Source organism: Babylonia areolata, chromosome 31, assembly GCF_041734735.1.
Source record: "Babylonia areolata isolate BAREFJ2019XMU chromosome 31, ASM4173473v1, whole genome shotgun sequence".
NCBI lineage: Eukaryota > Metazoa > Mollusca > Gastropoda > Neogastropoda > Buccinidae > Babylonia > Babylonia areolata.
The window spans coordinates 14,772,655-14,794,391 of NC_134906.1; the positions used below are offsets into that span (position 1 = coordinate 14,772,655).

Consider the following 21,737-nt stretch of genomic DNA (forward strand, 5'->3'; position numbering starts at 1 on the left):
CAGAATTTTCTCCCTTTCCACTGGACCTTGAGTGGTGGTCTAGAGAGTAGTCATTTGGATGAGACAATAAACCATGGTCCCATGTGTTGCATGCATTCAGTGCACATAAAAGAATCCACAGCAACAAGAGAGTTGTGTGGTGTGTGTGTGTGTGTGTGTGTGTGTGTGTGTGTGTGTGTGTGTGAGACGGAACCTGACTGACACAGCAACAAATGATGAGTGCCTAAAAGCAGCTCTCAGTCAACTCTAACCAGGCATGCATCCTGTTGTGCAAATGACATTATGTTCATAAAGCACTTGCTGCCTGGTTTCTGACCTGGGATAGGCACTGTGTAAGTATCCATATCAATCAATCAATCCGTCAGTTGTGGCGATCTTTCTTGCTGATGAGCTTTGCCCCTCTCGCCAGACCAACGACCATACTGGCAGCAGTGGCTGCAACAGTAACGACTGATAGTCCTTTCAGCACCTTGTCTGCTTGATCACTCTTCTCTTCCCCATAGCGACACCATGAAGCAAAATGCTCACAGTTCTTGTACAACACGTTGTAGCCCACCTCCCCTAGCTTCATCAAGGCGTTGCCAACGATGCGATCGGCTGGCAGCGGTCTGGAACAAGGAAGACAAAAGGTGCATGTCAATATAATTGTAATATGTGTGAAGTACTGATTTTTTCCAGCCAAATATTGTGTCAACAGACCAGTATTTCAAGATAGAATAAATCTGTTGAAGTTTACCATGGACACAAACATACAAACACACAAACACATGGACACACGGATTGAAAGATCAGGTTTAAAAAATTTGCCAAGCTGCCTACCTTGAAATCCGCAGAATAGCTTCTATCAGACCATTTTTGACTGTTGACGCAACAAAGACCCTTGTTACATACCTTGTTGTCTCACGGTTAGATTACTGCAATATTCTGTTAGCAGGTCTCCCAGAAGTACATTGAAAAAATTAAAAAAGTGATGAATTGTGTTGCCCGCCTTGTCTACAAGGCACGCAAACGTGACAACATCTCTCATCTCATTGCAGAACTGCACTGGCTGCCTGTTTCTTTCAGAATTCAGTACAAAATTGCCACTATTTGTTATAGTATTATCTCTGGCTCTGCTCCTCCTTATCTCCAGGAACTCCTCCAGATCTGTTTTCCATCTTGGTCTGTGCGTTCCTCCTTTGAAATTCGCATTTTCCATATACCAAACAGGCAAAAGAAACTCCATGGGAAACATGCTTTCTCTTTCATTGGACTTGTCATCTGGAACCTACTCTCTTATTCTGTCTGACATGCTCAGTCTTTGTCCTCAATCAAATCAGCTCTCAAAACTCACCTTTTCCACAGTTGTTACGATTAGTTTTCCTGCCCTGTGTGTCTGCGATTGTTTGTGGATGGAGAAAGGAATGGAACTGTATCAGTATGAATGCCTGGTGTGTGTGTGTGTGTGTGTGTGTGTGTGTGTGTGTGTGTGTGTGTGTGTGTGTGTGTGACCTGTTTATTTTGTGATGTGTACAGGCAAATGAATGTTAATAAGTGTATCTGCATGAATATATGTATGTGTAATTGTATTTATAAACGCTCTGCGTTCTCCGGAGATAGAGCATCAAATTATTTATTATTATTATTACACAGAGACAACCAAAACACTGGGTTATAATATCGGCTTACATTGTTTACACACATGAGCCCAAACTAGTAATTTTAGTTAATCTTTTTTTTTCAGTTTCTGTGGTACGGCGTTAACCAAAATAAAACCAGGGATCAAATTCAAAGGTCCATAATGAAACAATATGGAAAATGTTTCCATTACATTTTATCTATGAAAAAGAAATCTGAAAAATCTCCCTCACAAACTACAACCATGTATGTGTATAAACATGTGTGCATGTGAACAAACATACACTCACACACATGTAAATTCACACATATGCACTAAGGCACACACACACACACACATGCACACACCCATATTCACATGTACTTGAGCATACACACACAATGTGCACTCAACACACACACACACATACAAGCATGCATATGCACTAAAGCACACATGCACACACACGTGTGCGCGTGCACGCACACACACACACACATACAATATGCGCTCAAGCACACACACACACACACACACAGGCATGCACACACATATACAGGCACACACACACACACACTTCCTCTCACATCCCTTCCTCTCACAGCTCCACTCCTCAACACACCAACAGCCACTTCAGGTACTATCTTATTTTCCGGGTAGGTTCTCAAGGCCTGACGAAATCATTGGACCTTTGTGAAGATCAGGCAAATGTTACTTTTTCTTTTAAAGCAAATATTGTATAGTGTACATGAATCAGTCCACATGCTTTGACACCTTGAAACCGAAACTGAAACCGTCCTTTCTTGTGCACCTACGTCAACTCTTTGTCCTTCCTGTTGTTCCGGACTGCCTTGCTGTTACCTGCCACCTCCAGAAAGCGGTCCACTTTGACAAAGGCTTTCCTGAAGCTGCGTCCACTGACGGTGAACAGGTGAGTGGAGTCAAATTTGCCATCGATGCCGTCATCCCCGTCACCTGCCAAGTGAGCCACTTCTCCCTCACCTGAGAGAGGGCAGAGGATATATTTATTCTTATTATAATTGTTGTCTATAGCCCACATAAGGCTATATCAGGACTGAAAACACTTTTAATAATGATTCTGCAGAACCTGAAAAAACAAAGAAAAAACCAACAAACACAGCAAAAAAACAAAAACAAAACAAAACAAACAAACAAAAAACCAGCCTGAAAAAGTAATTTTGATGCAAAATTACACTCATATTCATGCACTTAAACCTGAGACATGCCTCTGATGTTGGCTATTCCGTCAATTTTTCACCTGAGGATTAAAGGAAACACATCCTAAATACCAACATAATTATACAAAAAAACCCACAAAATTATATACAACAGGTCCCAGCGCTTCCGTTAACGCACATATGTGCATCCCTGACTCTCCAAAATGAGAGAGGATGCACTGCAGTTTCAGCTAGGGAGTCCACGGGACACACTATAAAATCGTCATCATGAACGAGCACGGTCAAAAAACAGTGCTTGCTTCTTCTCTTTTCACTAGTTTTCGGTCTGCATGTCATCTTCGTAGTATCGGTGACTGCTGCAAAGTTCAATACTTTTGTGTTGTATCTCCCTTTACAGAAAACTGTTGCCCATTTACATTACGCTCACGAGGCTTGTTGAATATTCTCTGATACCGTTCAAAATCAGAATGCCTCCACTGGCTTCATGCTCCAAAATGCAAACAATACAAAAAGGAGGAAATTAATTCAGGATGCTAAAGTGCGACTTTACCAAAAAGGCTGATTCTGAATCAACCGACATCAATCAGCCTGTTTCAAACGGGGACAGATCACCTAAAAAGTAAAACTGCACTTGTCAACCTTCATGAGAGTAAGAATTCAAATGGCTGCAGTACGTTGAAGACGCACATGTAATGAAGTGCAGAACTTGTGTGAAATTCACAATCAGGTCATCCTGCAACTCCTGGGAAATAAATGCGTTTGTGACAGGATCGACAAACTTTCAAATATCGTCCTTGTACAGCTTTTTGTTTTCAGTGGTTCACTCCTCTCACTCTTCCTCTCTCTCTCTCTCACTGTGTGCATGTCTGTGTTTGGATGAAAAAATAGTTTCTTGACTTGCGACTGATCGGACTCGCTAGAACCACATGAGGACTCCCTAGAATAACTGAGTGGGAGTCCTGTGGACTCTCTAAGCAAACCAACTGTAGGAAGCCCTGTCAGGTATACCAATCCAAAAACAAAACAAAACAAAACAAAACAAAAAAAAAAGCCAGCAGGCAACTAATTCATGTTTCCTGGACACACAAAAGATATCATGTAAGAATGCTCAATCATCTAGCCCCACTCCACCCTCCAATTTTTACTCTTTTTTTTTCTTCTTTTTTTTTTATCATTATCCAGGCTTTCTAAGGTTTCTTGAAGAAATATTGGTAAAAGGCTGAAAATAAGAAAACAGAAGAAAAGGGAAAAATCAAAACATGAAGAGAGCAACAGAAAAGAAAAATTCTAGCACAGATTTTCCAAAATGGGGGATACTGTGATATATTGAAGAGACCTGGCATCCTCATGGGGAGCTGGGAGAGGGTGGGGGGTCCACAACAGGTATGAAAAAATTCTTGTTGAGCAAAATTATGAAAAGAAAAAGAAGAAAAAAAAATATATGCATGTATGTATGTATGTATGTATGTATGTATGTATACCTCTAGCAATTATGATCCTATGAAACCTGAAAAAAAAAGTGGAAGTTAAAGTAAGGCACAAGTACAGCCGTATCATTGCACTTTCCATTTCATTACTTTCTTAAATGAGGACTGAAATACAAAAATAAATATAATAAACACAATATTCATCATACATAGTATATACAAACAGATAAAAAGAAAGTAACACATGCATGAGTTATCACAGAAAATGTCAGGAAATGTGCTTATGCCTCTGAATTTGCCAATATAATAATGTTCTGCCAAAAAAAAAAAAACAACAAAAAGAACAAACAAAAAAAAGTATTAACATACAATTTTCAAGATCTCAGTGCTTTTTATCTAAAGACTCATTAAACAATGGAACTTTTTAATGTGTACTGGATTATTTTCTCTTTTAAAAGGTCTAAGATAAAATAATCTGGTCGTGTTTGAAATGTGACAAACTTTCTTTTTTTTAACCCTCAAACTGATGACACTGAGCACGTAAGTTCTTTAGATAAACAAATATTTGCAAGCCGGATTATACTGGACACAGTAAATAAAATAGGTTATCCTGACCTATATAGACAGCCCAGTGAGAGTAGAGGCCACGGGGAAACTGGATGAGATCTCCCACCTCCAGCTGCTCCAGAAGCTGAAGGTTGTAGGTTTGAACCTCCCGTGATGTCTTTGACATCTCTGAAATGAAAAACTTAAATGGCAACAGAGTTAATGTGGTGTCTGATCATTTGATGGAAATGTGAGTGAGAGCGTGAGAGAGAGTCTGTGTCTGTGTGTGAATGAGACAAACAGACAGACAGAGAGAGAGAAACTGGCAAACTGACTGAGACAGATCAACGCTTGTCGTCATTAGTTCACATTTCACAACACCAGCAAACAACTATAGAAACGAATCTTTGAACGTTGAACGGTTATCGGCTCACGGCAGCATTCAATACTGTCAGCAATCTAATAGAAGCCTGCTGTAAGAAAAAAAGAAACAGAAAGAAAAAAAGAAAAGACCTCTCTAGATCAGCAGATGATCTAAACAAATCATGAAAGCCAAAACAGTCTGATGTCATGTACTCTCACCTTGTACTTGTATGGTCTCTCACAATGAACCCGTCAATCACGCGATGTAGTTTCTCTTTCAGTTTCTTAGATACGTCAGAAAATCAATGCGCGTGACAACGACAATCAAAGTCTATTAAAAGCAAATCTCCTTCTGTAGCGATTAGCTGTCAAAATAACGCTGTGAAACCAGCTATATTGCCGCGGTTAGATAATATAAATATGACTAAAGAGACAGAGAATGGAGTAAAAGAGAGAACTTCACATCATGCCGTCTTGGACACAATGTGGGTTTGTTTTCGACAGCAGCAGCTCTTCACCGTAGAAACCACAGAAGAAAAGCACAGGGACACAACTCCTTGTCATCAGAGATAAACAAATTCCCAGTTGTACGCGAAAAAAAAAAAGTTGAAGCAAGTCATGTTGAATCGATACATTACTACACAATGAATTAAATTATTACGTAATACTAGTGTTTGTCTGTATGTGTTTGTCACCCTTTGACTTTTTTCTGAGTCTTTTTTCCCTCCTTTTTCATAGTAGTAGTTGTAGGGTCAGGTAATTAGATCTGCTACTGGTAACCTGTAATCCAGTACAACCTGTTCAGGGTCGGGTTGCCGGCGACTAAACCGGCACTCCCACCGCTCCCTTCCGGGACTGGTGAGGCGGGTGGCTAGACACCCTTATGGAGATCCATAAAAGGGCGTTGGCTCAGGAGAGCCACCAACGGCCATCTAGCTCCACCGTGCTGTGTGCATGCCACACGCAGTTGGCCCCCGGGGTGTGTCTACCACTGAGATCGTATTTATGTTTATAGGTCAGTGGTGTCTACCCATGCATGCGAAGTCTGGATCCGGCAGAATCTGCAGAAGAAACCTATCGGTTCAACGGAGAGGAAGGCGGTTACAGCAACGCACTGTGGAGTGCAGAGAGCAAGATGAGACACCGAAAGGATATCTTGGTCATCCACTGCATTCGTGCTCATCCTCCAGTCGTCTCGACTTAGTCTTGCCACTGGAAATTGGTGGACCCGGACGAGAGAGTGAGGTCGACGTTGCGCAACTCCTCTTCACTTTAAACAAACTCATCGCGCAAGTCATCAGTCATCCAAAATGACCTTTCATCCTTCATCATTTCATCACCTCCAAGTCCTGTGGCGACAGGCGAGCGACGAAACGACAGGTGTGGGTACACTGGCAGTCGCAGCCGCAGACCTGCACGCAGGCGGCTCAGGCCATAGGGTCGTTCTTCGTCGACAGGAGCAGCGATGGAGCTCGGCAGCCGTCTGAGCGTCTGAGCAGCCCTCTTAGGAATGCACTGCTCACCTCCCTGGCATGAGGAAGGGGCGAGAAAAGGTGCCCTAAAAATTGCCTGCTCCATATCACCCTGGCCAGCATACCGCGGCTGGCGGGGACCCTACATCAGCGGTCGAGACAACAAGAAAGAAAAGAAAAAAACAAGGATCGTTCCTCTCACCATTGGTGCTTGGAACACAAGGACTCTCCTGGACAGAGATAATGCGGACAGACCCCAAAGGAGAACGGCACTAGTTGCATCCGAACTCGCCAGATACAACATTGACATCGCAGCCTTCAGTGAGACTCGGCTTGCAGGCGAAGGCGAGCTCTGTGAACAGGGATCTGGTTACACCTTCTTCTGGAGTGGACGAGGAAGCGAAGAGCGACGTGAGGCTGGCGTTGGTTTTGCAGTAAAAACAGCACTTGTCAGCAAGCTAGCTGGAATCCCAAAGGGAGTCAACGATAGGCTTATGACCATGAAACTCCCACTGGCATCTGGCCAGAAGCACCTCACCATTGTCAGTACCTACGCCCCAACCATGACCAACCTGGATGAAGTGAAGGCGAAGTTCTACGAGGACCTCCACTCTGTCATTGCTGCTATCCCTAAAGCAGACAAGCTCATCATTCTTGGGGACTTCAATGCTAGAGTTGGCTCTGACTACATCTCCTGGGATAGAGTGATTGGAAAGCACGGTGTGGGCCACTGCAACCCAAATGGATTGCTTTTGCTTCAGACCTGTGCAGAGCACGAACTGCTGATAACCAACACAGTTTTCTGCCTCCCTACCCGTAACAGGACGTCATGGATGCACCCTCGCTCAAAGCATTGGCATCTCATCGATTATGTCATCGTCAGGAAAAGGGATAGGCAAGATGTACGTGTAACAAAGACCATGTGCGGCGCCGAGTGTTGGACAGACCATCGCCTTGTAGTCTCGAAGCTGAATATTCGAATCCAGCCCAAGAGACGCCCCCAAGGCCAGAAGGCTCCAAAACGGCTCAACATCGCTAAGCTGAAAAACATCACCATCAAACAGTCCTTTGTGGAGCTGCTGGAAGATCGTCTGGAATCCGCCTCTCTGGACAACCAGAATGTGGAGTCTGACTGGAGGACCCTGTGTGAGCTGATCTATAGTACAGCTTCAGAGACCCTGGGACCCATGACCAGAAAGCACAAAGACTGGTTTGATGAAACCTGTGATGAAATCAAGCAGCTTCTGGATGAGAAACGCAGTCTGCATCAAGCCTACCTGAGCAACCCAAAGTCCACATCAAAAAAGGATGCGTACGATGCCATCCGCAGGACTGTTCAGCAAAAGTTACGCTAGATGCAGGATAAGTGGCTGAGTGACAAAGCTGATGAGATCCAGGGATATGCTGACAGGCACGATATGAAGAGGTTCTATGATGCCTTAAAAGAAGTCTACGGCCCCACATCCTCAGGATCATCCCCCCTCCTCAGTGCAGATGGGAATAACTTGATCACCGAGAAGGAGAAAATTCTCAAACGCTGGGCTGAGCACTTCAACAGTGTCTTAAATCGCCCTTCCTCCATAAATGATGAAGCCATAGACCGTCTCCCACAAGTTCCCATCAACGAAGCACTGGACGATCCGCCAACACCTCTTGAGACCTAGAAAGCAATCCGTCTGCTATCCAGTGGCAAAGCACCTGGCTCAGACTCCATACCAGCAGAGGTCTACAAGGATGGAGGCACTGTGCTGACTGAGAAGCTCCATCAGCTGTACTCACTCATGTGGAAAGAAGAGACGATCCCCCAGGATTTCAAAGATGCATCTATCATTCACTTGTACAAGCAAAAGGGGAACCGGCAAGCCTGTGATAACCATCGGGGCATTTCCTTGCTCTCCATCGCAGGCAAGATACTTGCCAGGATCCTACTAAACCGCCTCACAGCACACCTTCACCAAGGTCATTTGCCTGAGAGCCAATGTGGATTCCGGAAAGAGCGCGGAACCACCGACATGGTGTTTGCTGCAAGGCAGCTGCAAGAGAAATGTCAGGAGCAAAATGCTGATCTGTTCTCCACCTATGTCGACCTCACTAAGGCCTTCGACACCGTGAGTAGAGAGGGACTGTGGAAGATCATGGCCAAGCATGGATGTCCTCGGAAATGTATTTCCTTGGTCAGCCAATTCCATGAAGGCATGCAGGCTCGAGTCCAGGACAAAGGCGAAACATCTGCTCCTTTTGCTGTCACAAATGGTGTCAAGCAAGGCTGCGTCCTGGCTCCAACGCTGTTCAGCCTCATGTTCTCTGCAATGCTTACTGATGCCTTCAGAGATGGCGATGTTGGAATCGGCCTAAAGTACCGAACAGATGGCAAGTTGTTTAACATCAGAAGGCTTCAAGCAAAAACGAAGATCATGACAGACATCATCAGAGACTTTTTGTTTGCTGATGATTGTGCCCTCAACGCTGGATCTGAAGCTGACATGCAACTCAGCGTCGACAAGTTTGCCACTGCCAGCAGGAACTTCGGCCTTACCATCAGCACGAGGAAAACTGAAGTTCTCCATAAGCCAGCCCCAGGGAAACCCTACGTTGAGCCCAACATCACAGTCAACAGTCAGAGACTCAGTGCGGTGGAGCGGTTCACATACCTTGGCAGCACACTGTCACGAAATGCGACCATCGACGATGAAGTGAACGTCAGGATTGCAAGAGCAAGCGCAACTTTTGGTAGACTCAATGCAAATGTCTGGAACAGAAGAGGCATTAGTCTTGAGACCAAGCTAAAGGTCTACAGAGCAGTAGTTCTCCCCACGTTACTGTACGCCTCCGAAACTTGGACAGTGTACCAACGACATGCCAAGAAGCTGAACCACTTCCACACAACATGCCTCAGGAAGCTACTGAACATCAAGTGGCAAGACAAGACCCCAGACACAGAGGTGCTCGCAAAAGCCACCCTTCCCAGCATCTTCATCATCCTGATGCAGTCCCAGCTTCGCTGGGCTGGACACGTGGCGCGCATGCCAGACCATTGGCTGCCCAAAAGGCTCTTCTATGGCGAGCTGCAACAAGGGAAGAGATCACACGGAGGTCAGAAGAAGCGCTTCAGAGATACTCTGAAAGTCTCTCTGAAAGCGTTTGATATCAACCCTGACTCCTGGGAGGAATCTGCAGTGGACCGTGACAAATGGCGCGCTGCTGTGCACAAAGGCGCCAAGTTGTGCGAGGCCAACAGGACTGCTGCAGCTGTTCAGAAGAGGCAGGCCAGAAAGTCACGGGCAAACAAGCTCCCTGACAGTGGTATGCCTGTCTTTGTCTGCCCCAACTGTCAGCGAACATTTCGTGCGCAGATTGGACTATTCAGCCATCTGCGCATTCACAGATAGATTCATGAGCATCCTCCCCCCACCCCACCACCACCCTCCCCCCATCCCCCAGCTGGATGACAACGATGGTCATCATCGATCTCGATGGACACACCACCACCACCAGTTGTAGGGACTGGCAGATCATATGCCAAGACCTCTCGGCCTTTTTTTTATACCCCCATCGAATCTTCATCTTCACTTCTTTCCTTTTATTTTATTTATTTATTTTCTTCTTTTGTTTCTTGTTGTTGGGCGGGATTCGCAAGTACACTTCTGCAATAACTTTTTTTCATTCATCATATAATCTTTTTTTTCTTTTAATATGGTCAGTATTGGTGTCAAGGAGATTTTTTAACGTGTTAGTATTTTGTGCAAGTTTAACTTCGGCTGGTGGTGTATTCCATATTATTTTGTGCAGTTCGGTTAGCCAATGAATTTTATCTATTGTTGCAGTGTCCTAAACAAATTTTCTTTACTGAGTTTCTTGTACTATCATAATCCGACGTTCCAAAGATATGTCTTGGATTTACATCATTTATGTTATTTAATATTTTAAAGGTTTCGATCAAATCTCCTCTTGATCTTCCACTGTTTAGTGAGTGTAGATTTAAGTATGTAAGTCTTTTGTTGATGACTCATGTTCTTGCATTCTTTTGATAATTTAGTTGCCCTTCTTTCACGGGACCCTTTCTATTGCGGCGGATTGTCTCTTAAGGTATGGGTGCCACCGCACAATATATAATACCATGCATATTCTACATATGATCTAACTAATGCTTTATATAGTTTGAGAAATATATCTTTCTCAGGTTCGTTGATGGGCGCAACAGCCGAGTGTAACTTGGGTGGTTAAAACGTTTAATTTTCAATCTGAGACTGAAACGGTCCCCGGTTCGAATCTCGGTAACGGCGCCCGGTGGGTAAAGGATGGAGGGCAATATCCACTTCAGTTTTTTCCTCTGAAGATGAAATGAGTAGCTTTCACAAGACGTGGACGTTCACTCCGCCAGTCACACAGAATGGAGGGGAAGAAATGCCGGTGGATATTGCTGGGTGGATATTTTCCCCGGATCTCCCAGATCAACCCATATGCCGATCTAGCTGCTAGTGCCAGAAGCCCCTTCGTGTGTACACGCACGCAGAAAATCAAATACGCATGTTAAAGATCCCGGTGTAATCCGGCAATGTCAGCGTTTGGTGCCGGGGTTACTGACGGAAACAAGAACATAGGCCTACCGTGGCCAGCATGCACAACTACGAAAACCGTCGGAGTATGGGTGCCTACATGGTGGAGTAGATAAGCAAAACGGTCACACATGCCAAATGTTACATGTCTGTATTAGTGTGTATGTGTGCGTGACTGAAAGCTGACTGAATGACAAGAAAACGAATGATGAGCGCCCAGTGGCAGCTGTCAGCCGGCTCTACCCGGATAAGCAGCCTGTTCAAGTTGTGCAAATGATTCTCTTTTTGCTATGGCGCTTTGAGCTTCAGTGGTCTCCTATCAAAGATAAGCGCTATGTAGCCCAAGTACCCGTATCATTATCATCATCATCATCATGTTCATTTCATCACTTAGGCTACATATGGACATAATTTTCGCCAGCCTCCAATGCAACAAATTGCATCACGGTATACGTTGTTTAGATCTGGAGCGAAATGTGTCGTTGTGATCATATGTCAGTGCCCCTCTTCACAAAGGGGTTTGGCGTTTTTTAGACCCAATCATGCCCCGTTCTGTCTTCACCTACCTCTCAACTGTGTGTGTGTGTGTGTGTGTGTGTGTGTGTGTGTGTGCCAGTGTGTGTTTCTGTGTAGGCCCTATGTCTGTCTGTGTGCGTTTATGTTTCTCTCTGTGTTGTTCGTTCGTTCTTTTGTTTAACGTCTATCCACAATTGTGATTTTAGACGAAACTCCATCACCTTCCCCACCCCACCCATGCCTTAAAGCATCACTGCTTTCCCGATTCCTCTCTCTTCAATTAGAAAAAAACTGAAGAAAAAAAAAAATTAAACTGGCGAACACCGCGGGTTAATTTACGAAAAGAGCCAATGGGGCTCCTAATTAAACTCTGAACTATTTCAAACGCAAGTTCATTGTCATATAAAACGTTTCTAATGGAAGCAGATGGAACTGCAGATTTTGTAAATGAAAGAGGTAGATATATTTTTAAGTTTAAAGTAAATCATACATACACTACTGATCACAGCCATACACGTCAGCCGTGCAATAATAATAACAGTTAAAGGATACGAGACATATATAGTGTATACCCTACAAAAAGCTGAGATAGACATCAGCACTGATAATAACAACGGTATGCAATTCACAGTGTACCTACTTTAAAATGTCATAATGATGCACATACACTCCGGCATTCATTTTCAGTCATACATCTGATTATCAGTTATTGTTGTTTAATAGCTGGATTGACGTAGGAATAAAGCTGAATTTAGTTCTGTTTGTTTTAAATTTTGGAACACAGAAACGCCGGTTTGCCTGAAGGTAAAAGTTGATCAGTAATCACTCATATTAGGTCACTATTTGCGAGTATGGCCGTCAGGTGTCGCTTGAAATGCATGGGTTTTTTCTGTCGACTACCGCTCTGACCGACACTGATTGTACAAATCACACAAACTGCCTTGTCTCACACCCACAACCTTACTGCACACATTCACAACTGATCTCAGTTGTTAAGCATATTCTTACTAGTATTCCGTCTCAGTTCAAGTTCACAGTGAGACCTCAGTCGATCCATACCAGCATATACTACGCTCGTATAAGAAAAAGTTAAAACATATTCGATAAAGCATCTATAAAATCGTTCTGAGTATTTTTTGATTGACTCTGATGTTTCTGAGTTTCTGCAGACGGCAATAGATGCGAGACTGGCACTTTTTGCAGATAAAATTTGTTTTGGAAGTAAATTCAGCTTACCAACATGTATTTCCAGTCCCTTTCCAAACCTTGCATACTTCACTAATGGCTGTGAAGCACGCATTGTTGCTTTGAACAAAGTGTTGGATTTACAAAAAACCAACCAAACAACAACAAAACAAAAAACCGTTTCTTCACACACACACACACACAACACACACACAGCTCGCGCACACCTCAAGTTTTCCAACGGCCGCAGAGAACGCGGGTGATGTGTGGATCCTCGATCGCTCGGTTGAATGGAAGGTGTGTTGTCGGCTGCTGCTGCTGCCCGGAAAAATACGAACGATCCCGACACTGAGCATCGGAGATGGGACGCATGCGCATTTGAAAGAATCGACTTTAATTTCCACAATGATCGGCGGAGCTAAAAAGACTGTGTTGACACGGGCGAATGACAGTGTTCTGTGAACACAGGTAGCTGTTACCTGTCGCCAGTGAGACATGGAGTCGAGGGGTTACGACCCCACACTGCCGCTAGACTTTGATGGCAGGTAAGATTTGCAGAGTGTAATTTTACAAAATTCTGTTGACGTGTATCTCCTCTCTTGTTGCACGTCATTTACGGTGTTTGCATTGTTGTCGCTGCGTTTGAAAATTTGAGATGGAAAAGACTGTTTTGATCTGAATATGACATGACTGTGTACACCTGGCGGCAAATTTAAATGATCTTGACCTTCGTTGTGTATGTGTCATGAGCACACTGTAGCAGAAGGTGGCGTTTGACGAACTGAGTTGATTTTCAGTTGAACAAGATTCTTCGAGTTGCCGATGTTCGGTGACGGTGTGACAGACTTCCTGTGATTTTTAAGGGTTTGGATCATATTCATCATTTAAATGTTATAATTATATGTAATCCACACAGTTCGCTGACAGAAATATGTGTTGATCAAAAGTTACGGGGAAAGTGAAAAATGGGATGGTTCGGTGGTGCGCATCTGTCCATCTTTTGCGGTTAAACTAAGTCAAAATTTGAATTTGATTTTGATGCCCCTGGCTTTCATTCACAGATTCAGCAGCGATGAATCAGTCTAACAAGTCAGATTTACTGCATTTCAGTTTGTGCATGTGAAATTTGAAATACATGATTTGTAAAAATAAAACACTCACTGCATTGTTTTTGTCTGCCAAACTGGTGAAAAATGATTGTACACATTCTCTGTCACATTGCTTTTGAATAGTTACCTTTGTAAATGAATTTAATTATTAACCTAAAGTAAAACAAGAACAGACAAAGAAACAAAAAAAGAACAACAGAAAAAAGAAATGAGATTTTTTGATGTTCTGGCTTGTTTCTTTTATCTTCAAATGCTTCAACTGGAGGAAAAGCCACATGAAAAGCTGATTCAAAAATGTAGTCATATGCCTGATTTCAGAAGGGCTCTCCATGCAGTTTTGTGTGTGTGTGTGTGTGTGTGTGTGTGTGTGTGTGTGTGTGTGTACTATGCATTCATGTATACATTACTATAAATTGTGTGTGTGTGTGTGTTTCCCAAAAAGTGTGTATACATGAATGTGTGTTTTCTGTGTGTGTGTTCCGTGATGTGTGTATGTGTGTGTGTGGGTGTGTGTGTGTACTACTGCTAGTAATAGTAGTATGCATGTATGCACCTGATCCACTGACTTGAGCCATGGAACATAAAGCATGTCCACAGCGCAACTTTGATTTCTGATATGGAGATAAAACTGTACATGACTAGCATTTAATCATGTTTCTTATTTTTAGTAAAACATTACTTTTAGTGTCAGATGACCCACAAGCATTTTGGTTTTGAATGTGTATCTGCAGCTGTTATTTGTTATAAAATCGATTTGATCTGTTTGCCCTCAATAAATGCAAGGAAATTGATGTACTTGTTATTTAGTATAAAAAGGATTGACTTGTTATTCGGTTTGAAAATAATTGTTGTAAAGCAATCAGCAAGCCTATTTCTAACCAATTTCCTGTTTTAGTTATAAATATATAGTATTTAAACATGTGTTCAGTGAGATACAAGGTTGTAAAATTACCAGATATCTTGCTTTTGACTCAGTCCCACCCAACAAATTCAGATTACTTCAGTCAGATGTGATCTCGGGCTCTCTCTCTTACAATTACACATGCATTGTGACACTTGCACACACACAATCACACATGTATACATGTACGCATCACATGCACACATGCATGCACACACAGTACACACAAGCACACGCAAGCACACACACACACCACGCACACACACACACGCACACACACACACACACACACACACACATCACAGTTTGTCATAAACGTGTCAGAAAGAGGAAGTGTGTGAAAAGTATAATTTTTTTTTTTCAGACTATCACTTCTTCAGTCATTCAGTGTCTTATTTTCTGATTTATTATTATTGTTATTATTTTGTATGCATCAGTATTCTATATTGAGAATGATAACAAAACATGATTATGAATGTTAGTTGGAGATTATGAATATGATAATTATTATGATTTGAATTTTAGTTGGCCAGAGAATCTTTTGCTCTTTATTGAAAACATGTTCTTGAAAAGGCATTTTTTCTTTCATATGAAAAAGCAAATAAAATTTTGAAAGAAAGACAAGATGTAGAAGATTCATATTTATAGAATGCTTTTGAAACAAGGTTCTGGTGAGGTTATGCGTCAGCTGAATTTGATCACTTGGTTTTGAATTCTTTTTGAAACTTGTGAAATTTATATTGCAAACTAAAACTAAGTGTGCTGTGAATCCATTTTCGTGTGTCCTCCATTAAGTGTTCAGTGCAATTAAAAAGGAGTCCCTGTGACCCTTGTCACAGTATCCTATGGTTGCATTTTCATGTGAAAAGTTTACAACGATCAGATGAAATCAGTCAACTTCACAGGGTTTTCGTCAGTTCAAGGCAGGACAGCCTGTGGTCACTCAGTCACTGTCAAACAAAATGACATGTCTTGAGAGGGTACATATATAGCACTGATTGATACACAGTGAAACAGTGTGATGGAAAAGAATCTTAATACTTTACATCACTCCCACCCTCACCCCACTAAAAGGCACTATCCTCCATTTGACTTTTCCATATAGGATGATGCATAACTAAGAATCCATGTGCAGCATGCACTTATACAATATCTAAACAATATCTATTCGCAGTATGCACCTAAAGTCATACAACACTTAAAAAAACAAAAAAAGAAATACATAACAGAATAAGAAGCTGTCCATGGCAAAATTATTATGTAAGGAAATCCAGTCTGACAAATAACGAAAGCTGCTCAGCTTCTCTCCATCCAGGTCCTCTGAATGTTAAAAAAAAAAGTAGTGTATATATGACAGCACAGGAAGCAAAGATGATTGCATCCTGGCAGGACTTAATCATATGCAACTTCCTAAATGTCCTGGGTTGCCAACAGCAAAGAAAACATGTAATGATGTGTGAAGCAAGACCAAAGTTCTGCTGGAGGGAAGTCCTTGGAAAGACAGGAATATCTGAATAGCTTTTTGTTGGGTACACTGAATTATTACTATTGTATTAGACAAATTTATCTCGCACAAATTGTGCTTGATACTGATACCAAAGAGAGAGGAGAGAGTTCTACAGTATGTGCTGTGATAAAATTTCTGCAGATTTGTGATACATTGATCTGTAATGTAGATTTAGCTTCCTAAGTGCTGTGAAATTAAGAATTGTTCATGTCTTTGAAAAACCCCAACATGTCAAACATTTGAAAAATAGAGAAAAGAACTTGATTGAATAACATCCCTTCAGGAAACAAGATGGTGGTAATGTTTGGCCAGCTATCCAGCTAGGTTCTACATGATAACAAAGGCTCTGTGTTTTGTTGCAGAACACACACACACACACACACACACACACACACACACACACACACTGTTCCTTTGTGGCTGAGGGGTGGGATGGGGAGCTGGTGGGGCAGTGTGAGATGAAAAATGGGAGTAAAATAAATGGGCCTGTAGGACCTCATGTCAGACACTGGAATAATGGAGGGGATGAAATCCCAGACAACAGATGCTGCAGGCTTGTGCTGGCAGACATGAGCCCAGCTGTTGGCTGGTACTGGAGTTGTGGTATCCTGCTGGGAAGAAAATTGATGAGCAGTGTGGCCATCCACTGCAGCACTTACCTTCTTAGTGCTGTTTAGTTCATATTTTCTTTGAACTCTCAGATGGTGATTTTTTAAAATTTTTATTTTTATTTTTTAAAGGAAAATATGTTGCTAGTTATTTTGTTTTAATGAGCAGCATAAGGAAAGCAGTGAAGAAGCTAGAGGAATGGGGTTGGTGGATGTGAGAACATGCATATATGCTGACCTTATTCTGCTGGCTTCACACCAAATGCTGCATTGCAGTACATGTATAGGCCTCCATTGGTCAGTGGATAAATCCTAGTTCATGTCTGCCATTCTGGTACAGTACTGCCTTTGGCTGAACAGGCCGATGGGCAAATGACAGTTTCTTTCACATGTCACACTGGTGGATTGACTCTGTGTGTTCCTTTTCTGCTGTTCCACGTTTCTTCTGCTGCACAGATCAGTCTTTCTTGTCCTGATCAGATTTGCGTGGTTAGAGTATATCTTCAACTGGAGCGGTCATCTTCAACACCATCACCACCACAGTGCGAAAGACACTGACATTCACAGATACATGCATGCACACACACAACCATGCATATACATGGATGCGTGCATGTTAATAATTTACAATTATGCATGCTCGCTCACACACACATGCGCATGCGCAAAGTGCTCTTTATCTCTGAACCAGTGCACCAAGTTTCGAAAATATTTGATATATTACTTCTACAATACGAGATGAGACAAAGAAAACAAAAAGAGAATACAACAAATTCCCATCAGAATTACAGAGCAGGTGTTTGAACTATATATAATGTGATAACAGTAAAAGAAATGACTGACTTTAATTTGAAAACAAACATTAATTCTGCTTTGCTATAAAAAGTGAACAACAGAAACCCAACAATAGAACAGGTGTTTGAACGTAAGCATGACAAATCAGTGACCTAAATTAAATTGAATATTTATAATATATATATATATATATATATATATATATATATATATATATATATATATATATATATATATGTCACAGATTCTTGCCCTCAGTCAGACAGTATAGAGAACTGGAGTCATTGAACCTGACTTTTAGTGTTTTAGATGATGGTACACTCGTACAGACTACAGAGCAACATAACTGTTTATTCATTCCAGTGTCAGAGAAGAACAGACACCTGCTAATCCATACTTGATCTTCTGATCAGGCACAGATTCTATCCCACCCGGTGTCCTATGACTGGTGCTGAAAGGTTGTGGAACAGATCTATGCGTTCCTGCCCCTCTTTTCTTGGTCAGAGCGGTTGGTAATAATGTGGGACAAGAGCTCCGCAGGGTGACTGAGACCCCCAGTGGATCTGCTAGCTGTGGTGTCCTATTTCTCTCCATGCTTGAGTGAAGGAGTTTGTTTTTGGTTTGTTGCTGTATTGTTGTGGCTCAGTAGCTCTTGGATGGTAGTGGGGAGATGTTTTGTTTAGTTTTGTCTTTTTTTGTTTGTTGTTGGGTTTTTTTTAATTGCCCCCATTGCTTTACTCCTGGGTGATGATAGTAGATTTTTTGTTTTTGTTTGTAGTTTTCAGTTGTGTTTGTCACTTTAACTATTGGGTGACAATAGTAGGTAGATTATAAAAAAGAAGTTATTGATGCCATCTTTTAATTATTGGAGTGTAGATGTTTGTTAGTACAGGGACTTCAAAAGTTGCTTTGAAGTTTATAAAAAGCACCACTGGTAATGTGGAGTAGAATTGGAAAGACGATCTGAGGGTGTCTGTCCTTTCCTTGTTTGGCTTCTGTTGTTGGGAGTCGAGGACTTAATCAGGACATGTTGCACTGTATGGTGATATCCTTCTGTCTCACTCCAGGCTTCCATTCTTACAGATTGAGATGCATGCAGTCATGTATGCATGCATACACAGTCATGCATATCTGCATACATATCTGCTGACACAGACAGAAGGACAGACACACACAGTGGACAGATTCACGGTGACAGTTCACACACACACACACACACACACACACACACACACACACACACACACACACACACACACATATGTAGATCTGTACACACACAGGGTAGACACACTGACACCGTGCACACATTCACAATCACACACACACACACACACACACACACACACTCACACACATGCACACACACTTTATTATTTGTCTTACTCACATGCTCACACCCACTGACTGACAGACAAAGAGACACAGACACAGACACACACAGGCACACACACACACACACACACACACACACACACACACACACACACACACACACACACACACACATACAAAGCAGTGATTGATGTGTTTTAAAGGGATGTAATTACCATTTTGAATATGATCATACTCATGTTTCACATTGCTTAGAAAAGAAGAAAAAAAAAGATGAATTGTTTTCCCTTGCCACCATTGAAAGACAACTCTGTTTATTCATTATATGATTAATGCAGGTCTGTGCACACACACGCACACACACACACACACAAAACACAGACAGACACACACACACACACACACAAAACACAGACACACACACACACACACACACACACACACCCGCTCCTCCCCCAAAAAAGTTGTGGAATGACTGCTGCCACTGCCAACAATCCTTGTGGGTGATGTACACACACCAGCTGTAGTATTGCCCTTACTACCATAGCCCACCGGCACCATTATTCATACCCATACATGTGCTAACAGCACTGGCTGATGACAGTTGTTTACAGTAGGCAGGTGAGGGAAGAATGAGTTGAGAAGGTGATGGGGGTCGGAGCGTGGTGGGTGGGAAGGGAGGAAGGGGGAATGAGGGAGAAAGGCCTTTAGAAACACAAGTTCAAAAGTTTGAGGATTACAATCCATAAAATTTTGTCATCATCTTTGGGGCCTGAGAGTCGGATAAAAACTAATGCTGCTGATTTTCCCAGGTCGGGATTGGTCATTTTTGGTTCAAAGTCTTGATTGAACTTTTGTTTTATAGATTAATATATATTTTGTTATGTTTAGCTGCGTTCATGTTGATTTTGATATGGAAAAAGATGTGCCAGTCAGTTTGAAATTCATTTCCGAGTAATTGGTCAAGATTTTTGCATTCAAAATTTTTTACCCGTTAGTGGGACTACAGTGGTTCCTGTTAATGACACCACAGACATGGAAAGAGGCAATTCAACCTGTCCATCAGTCATTTAAATCTCTTGTCACAGTAGTAGGCATCACAGATCTTTGATATTTTACTGGCCAGCTGCATTTGTAATGACTGAGAGACTGAATTGTTTGTCTGGTGAGTGTTTTGTTAGACTCCGACTGTTACCTTCAGAAACTTCCTTGTGTCAGTACAAGAACCTATGGTAAACGTTCTTTCTTCTTTGCTGCTCCTCATATCTGGAAGTAGAAACGACCTTCCGCATCATATCACTATTATCAGTGCATCTGGTTCTATCTCTGTCTTTCGCTCTTCACTAAAAACCTGTCTATTACGCAGTATTAGTATAAACTTTGTCTCAGCTTCCTTCTTCTCCAACACCATCCTTGTCAGCTCACTTTGGATGCATGACAAATGAGAGGGTGAGTGGGGGGAGGAAGGGGGGGGGGGTTGCATGGCAGGGAGAGGTTTTGAGAGAGTGGTCATGAATGATTCATCAATTTCATGTAATTGATAACTTTTTCTTTCATATAAAGCGCCCTGTGCTCCAGAAGTCTTAGAGAAAAAGGGCGCTATATAGATGTACATTACTATTATTATTATTATTATTATTATTATCATTTTGGTTAGCTTTTTACCAGTTGGAGAAATGTTTTAGTTGTTTGAATTTGTGTTCAGTATATATTTGTTCTTGATTTTAAGATAAAATTAAAAAGTATTAGGTGAATTTAAATGCATCTGACTCTTACCCTCTGTCTATCTGTTGTATAGATCTATTTTAATTCTGCTAAATGTAATAATGAAGACTATTGTCTATTCAAGTTCTGTTAATATAGCTTTAAAAAAAAAAGTTCAGTGCTATGTTTTCAGCTTCTTCAAGTGTTTGTTACTTTAAACTTGAGCAAGTGACTTTTGATCTCTCATTTTTGTTATTTTTCTATTTAATAACACTTATAACCTGATCTTCTTTGGACAGCTATTTTGTCTTGACTAAATCAAATGAAAATGACAAAAAATGACTTTCCATTGTCAGTGTTGGTCATCGAAACAGAATATTTGTCGTGAGTTGCTGCTCAATTTTTGCTGTCCTTTCTGTGTTTCCAGTAGCAACATGATCGATCTACCGGAGGTCACGCTAGGCAGTGACCCCAGCAGTCATGATGTCAGCGCATCTAGCTCACGTATCATGTCCCCCGGCTCAGCTTTGCTCTTTCCAAACTGTGAGTGAATTTTGTGGACAGGATGTACTTGTAGATGAATACTCCTAATTGAAGTTTATGAATACTCCTTGTAGTGCTAACATGTAGTGTTCAAATCAAACTGTGTTGACATTGAGTTTTGTCAGGTACACGTAGAATGTAGATTGTGACCTCACGGTCAGTAGCATCATCTTTGTGAATGTATTGTATTCACGAAACAGATTTATTTTGTGAGTCTTATATTTTCGTAAAACAAGTTCATTTGGTGAAAGTTATTCTTATGGAACAAATTCACTTTGTGAATATTATTATTTATATTTTATATCGAACAGATTTATTTTATATCGAACAGATTTATTTTCTGACAGTGTCACCTTCCTGATGATTTTTTGTTG

The 21,737-nt window shown here is 41.8% G+C and overlaps 2 protein-coding genes across 10 annotated transcripts in view; one reads left to right on the plus strand and one right to left on the minus strand.

The window, feature by feature from the left end:
* LOC143276179 (phospholipase A and acyltransferase 3-like) overlaps positions 1-17,486 on the minus strand; it is a 19,868-nt gene extending 2,382 nt beyond the window's left edge. The window contains exons 1-4 of one of the 3 annotated variants that reach the window (XM_076580610.1): positions 17,225-17,486; positions 4,839-4,958; positions 2,413-2,599; positions 1-608 (exon numbers count right to left, since the gene is read on the minus strand). The exon at positions 1-608 is cut by the window's left edge and continues 2,382 nt beyond it. In XM_076580610.1, coding sequence (XP_076436725.1) covers positions 362-608; positions 2,413-2,599; positions 4,839-4,956 — 552 coding nt within the window. In that variant the 5' untranslated portion in view covers positions 4,957-4,958; positions 17,225-17,486 and the 3' untranslated portion in view covers positions 1-361. Of the gene's footprint in view, positions 609-2,412; positions 2,600-4,838; positions 4,972-5,351; positions 5,628-17,224 lie in introns of those variants that run through there. The other 2 variants (XM_076580608.1, XM_076580609.1) reach the window with 2 other exon arrangements.
* Positions 13,258-21,737, plus strand: part of LOC143276177 (uncharacterized) — a 116,054-nt gene continuing 107,574 nt past the window's right edge. For all 7 annotated transcript variants that reach the window (XR_013053515.1, XM_076580602.1, XM_076580604.1 and 4 more), the window contains exons 1-2: positions 13,258-13,406; positions 21,248-21,363. Coding sequence is in view for 6 of the 7 variants with exons in the window: in XM_076580602.1 (XP_076436717.1) it covers positions 13,357-13,406; positions 21,248-21,363 (166 nt within the window). In the remaining variant the exon portion in view is untranslated. The remainder of the gene's footprint in view (positions 13,407-21,247; positions 21,364-21,737) is intronic.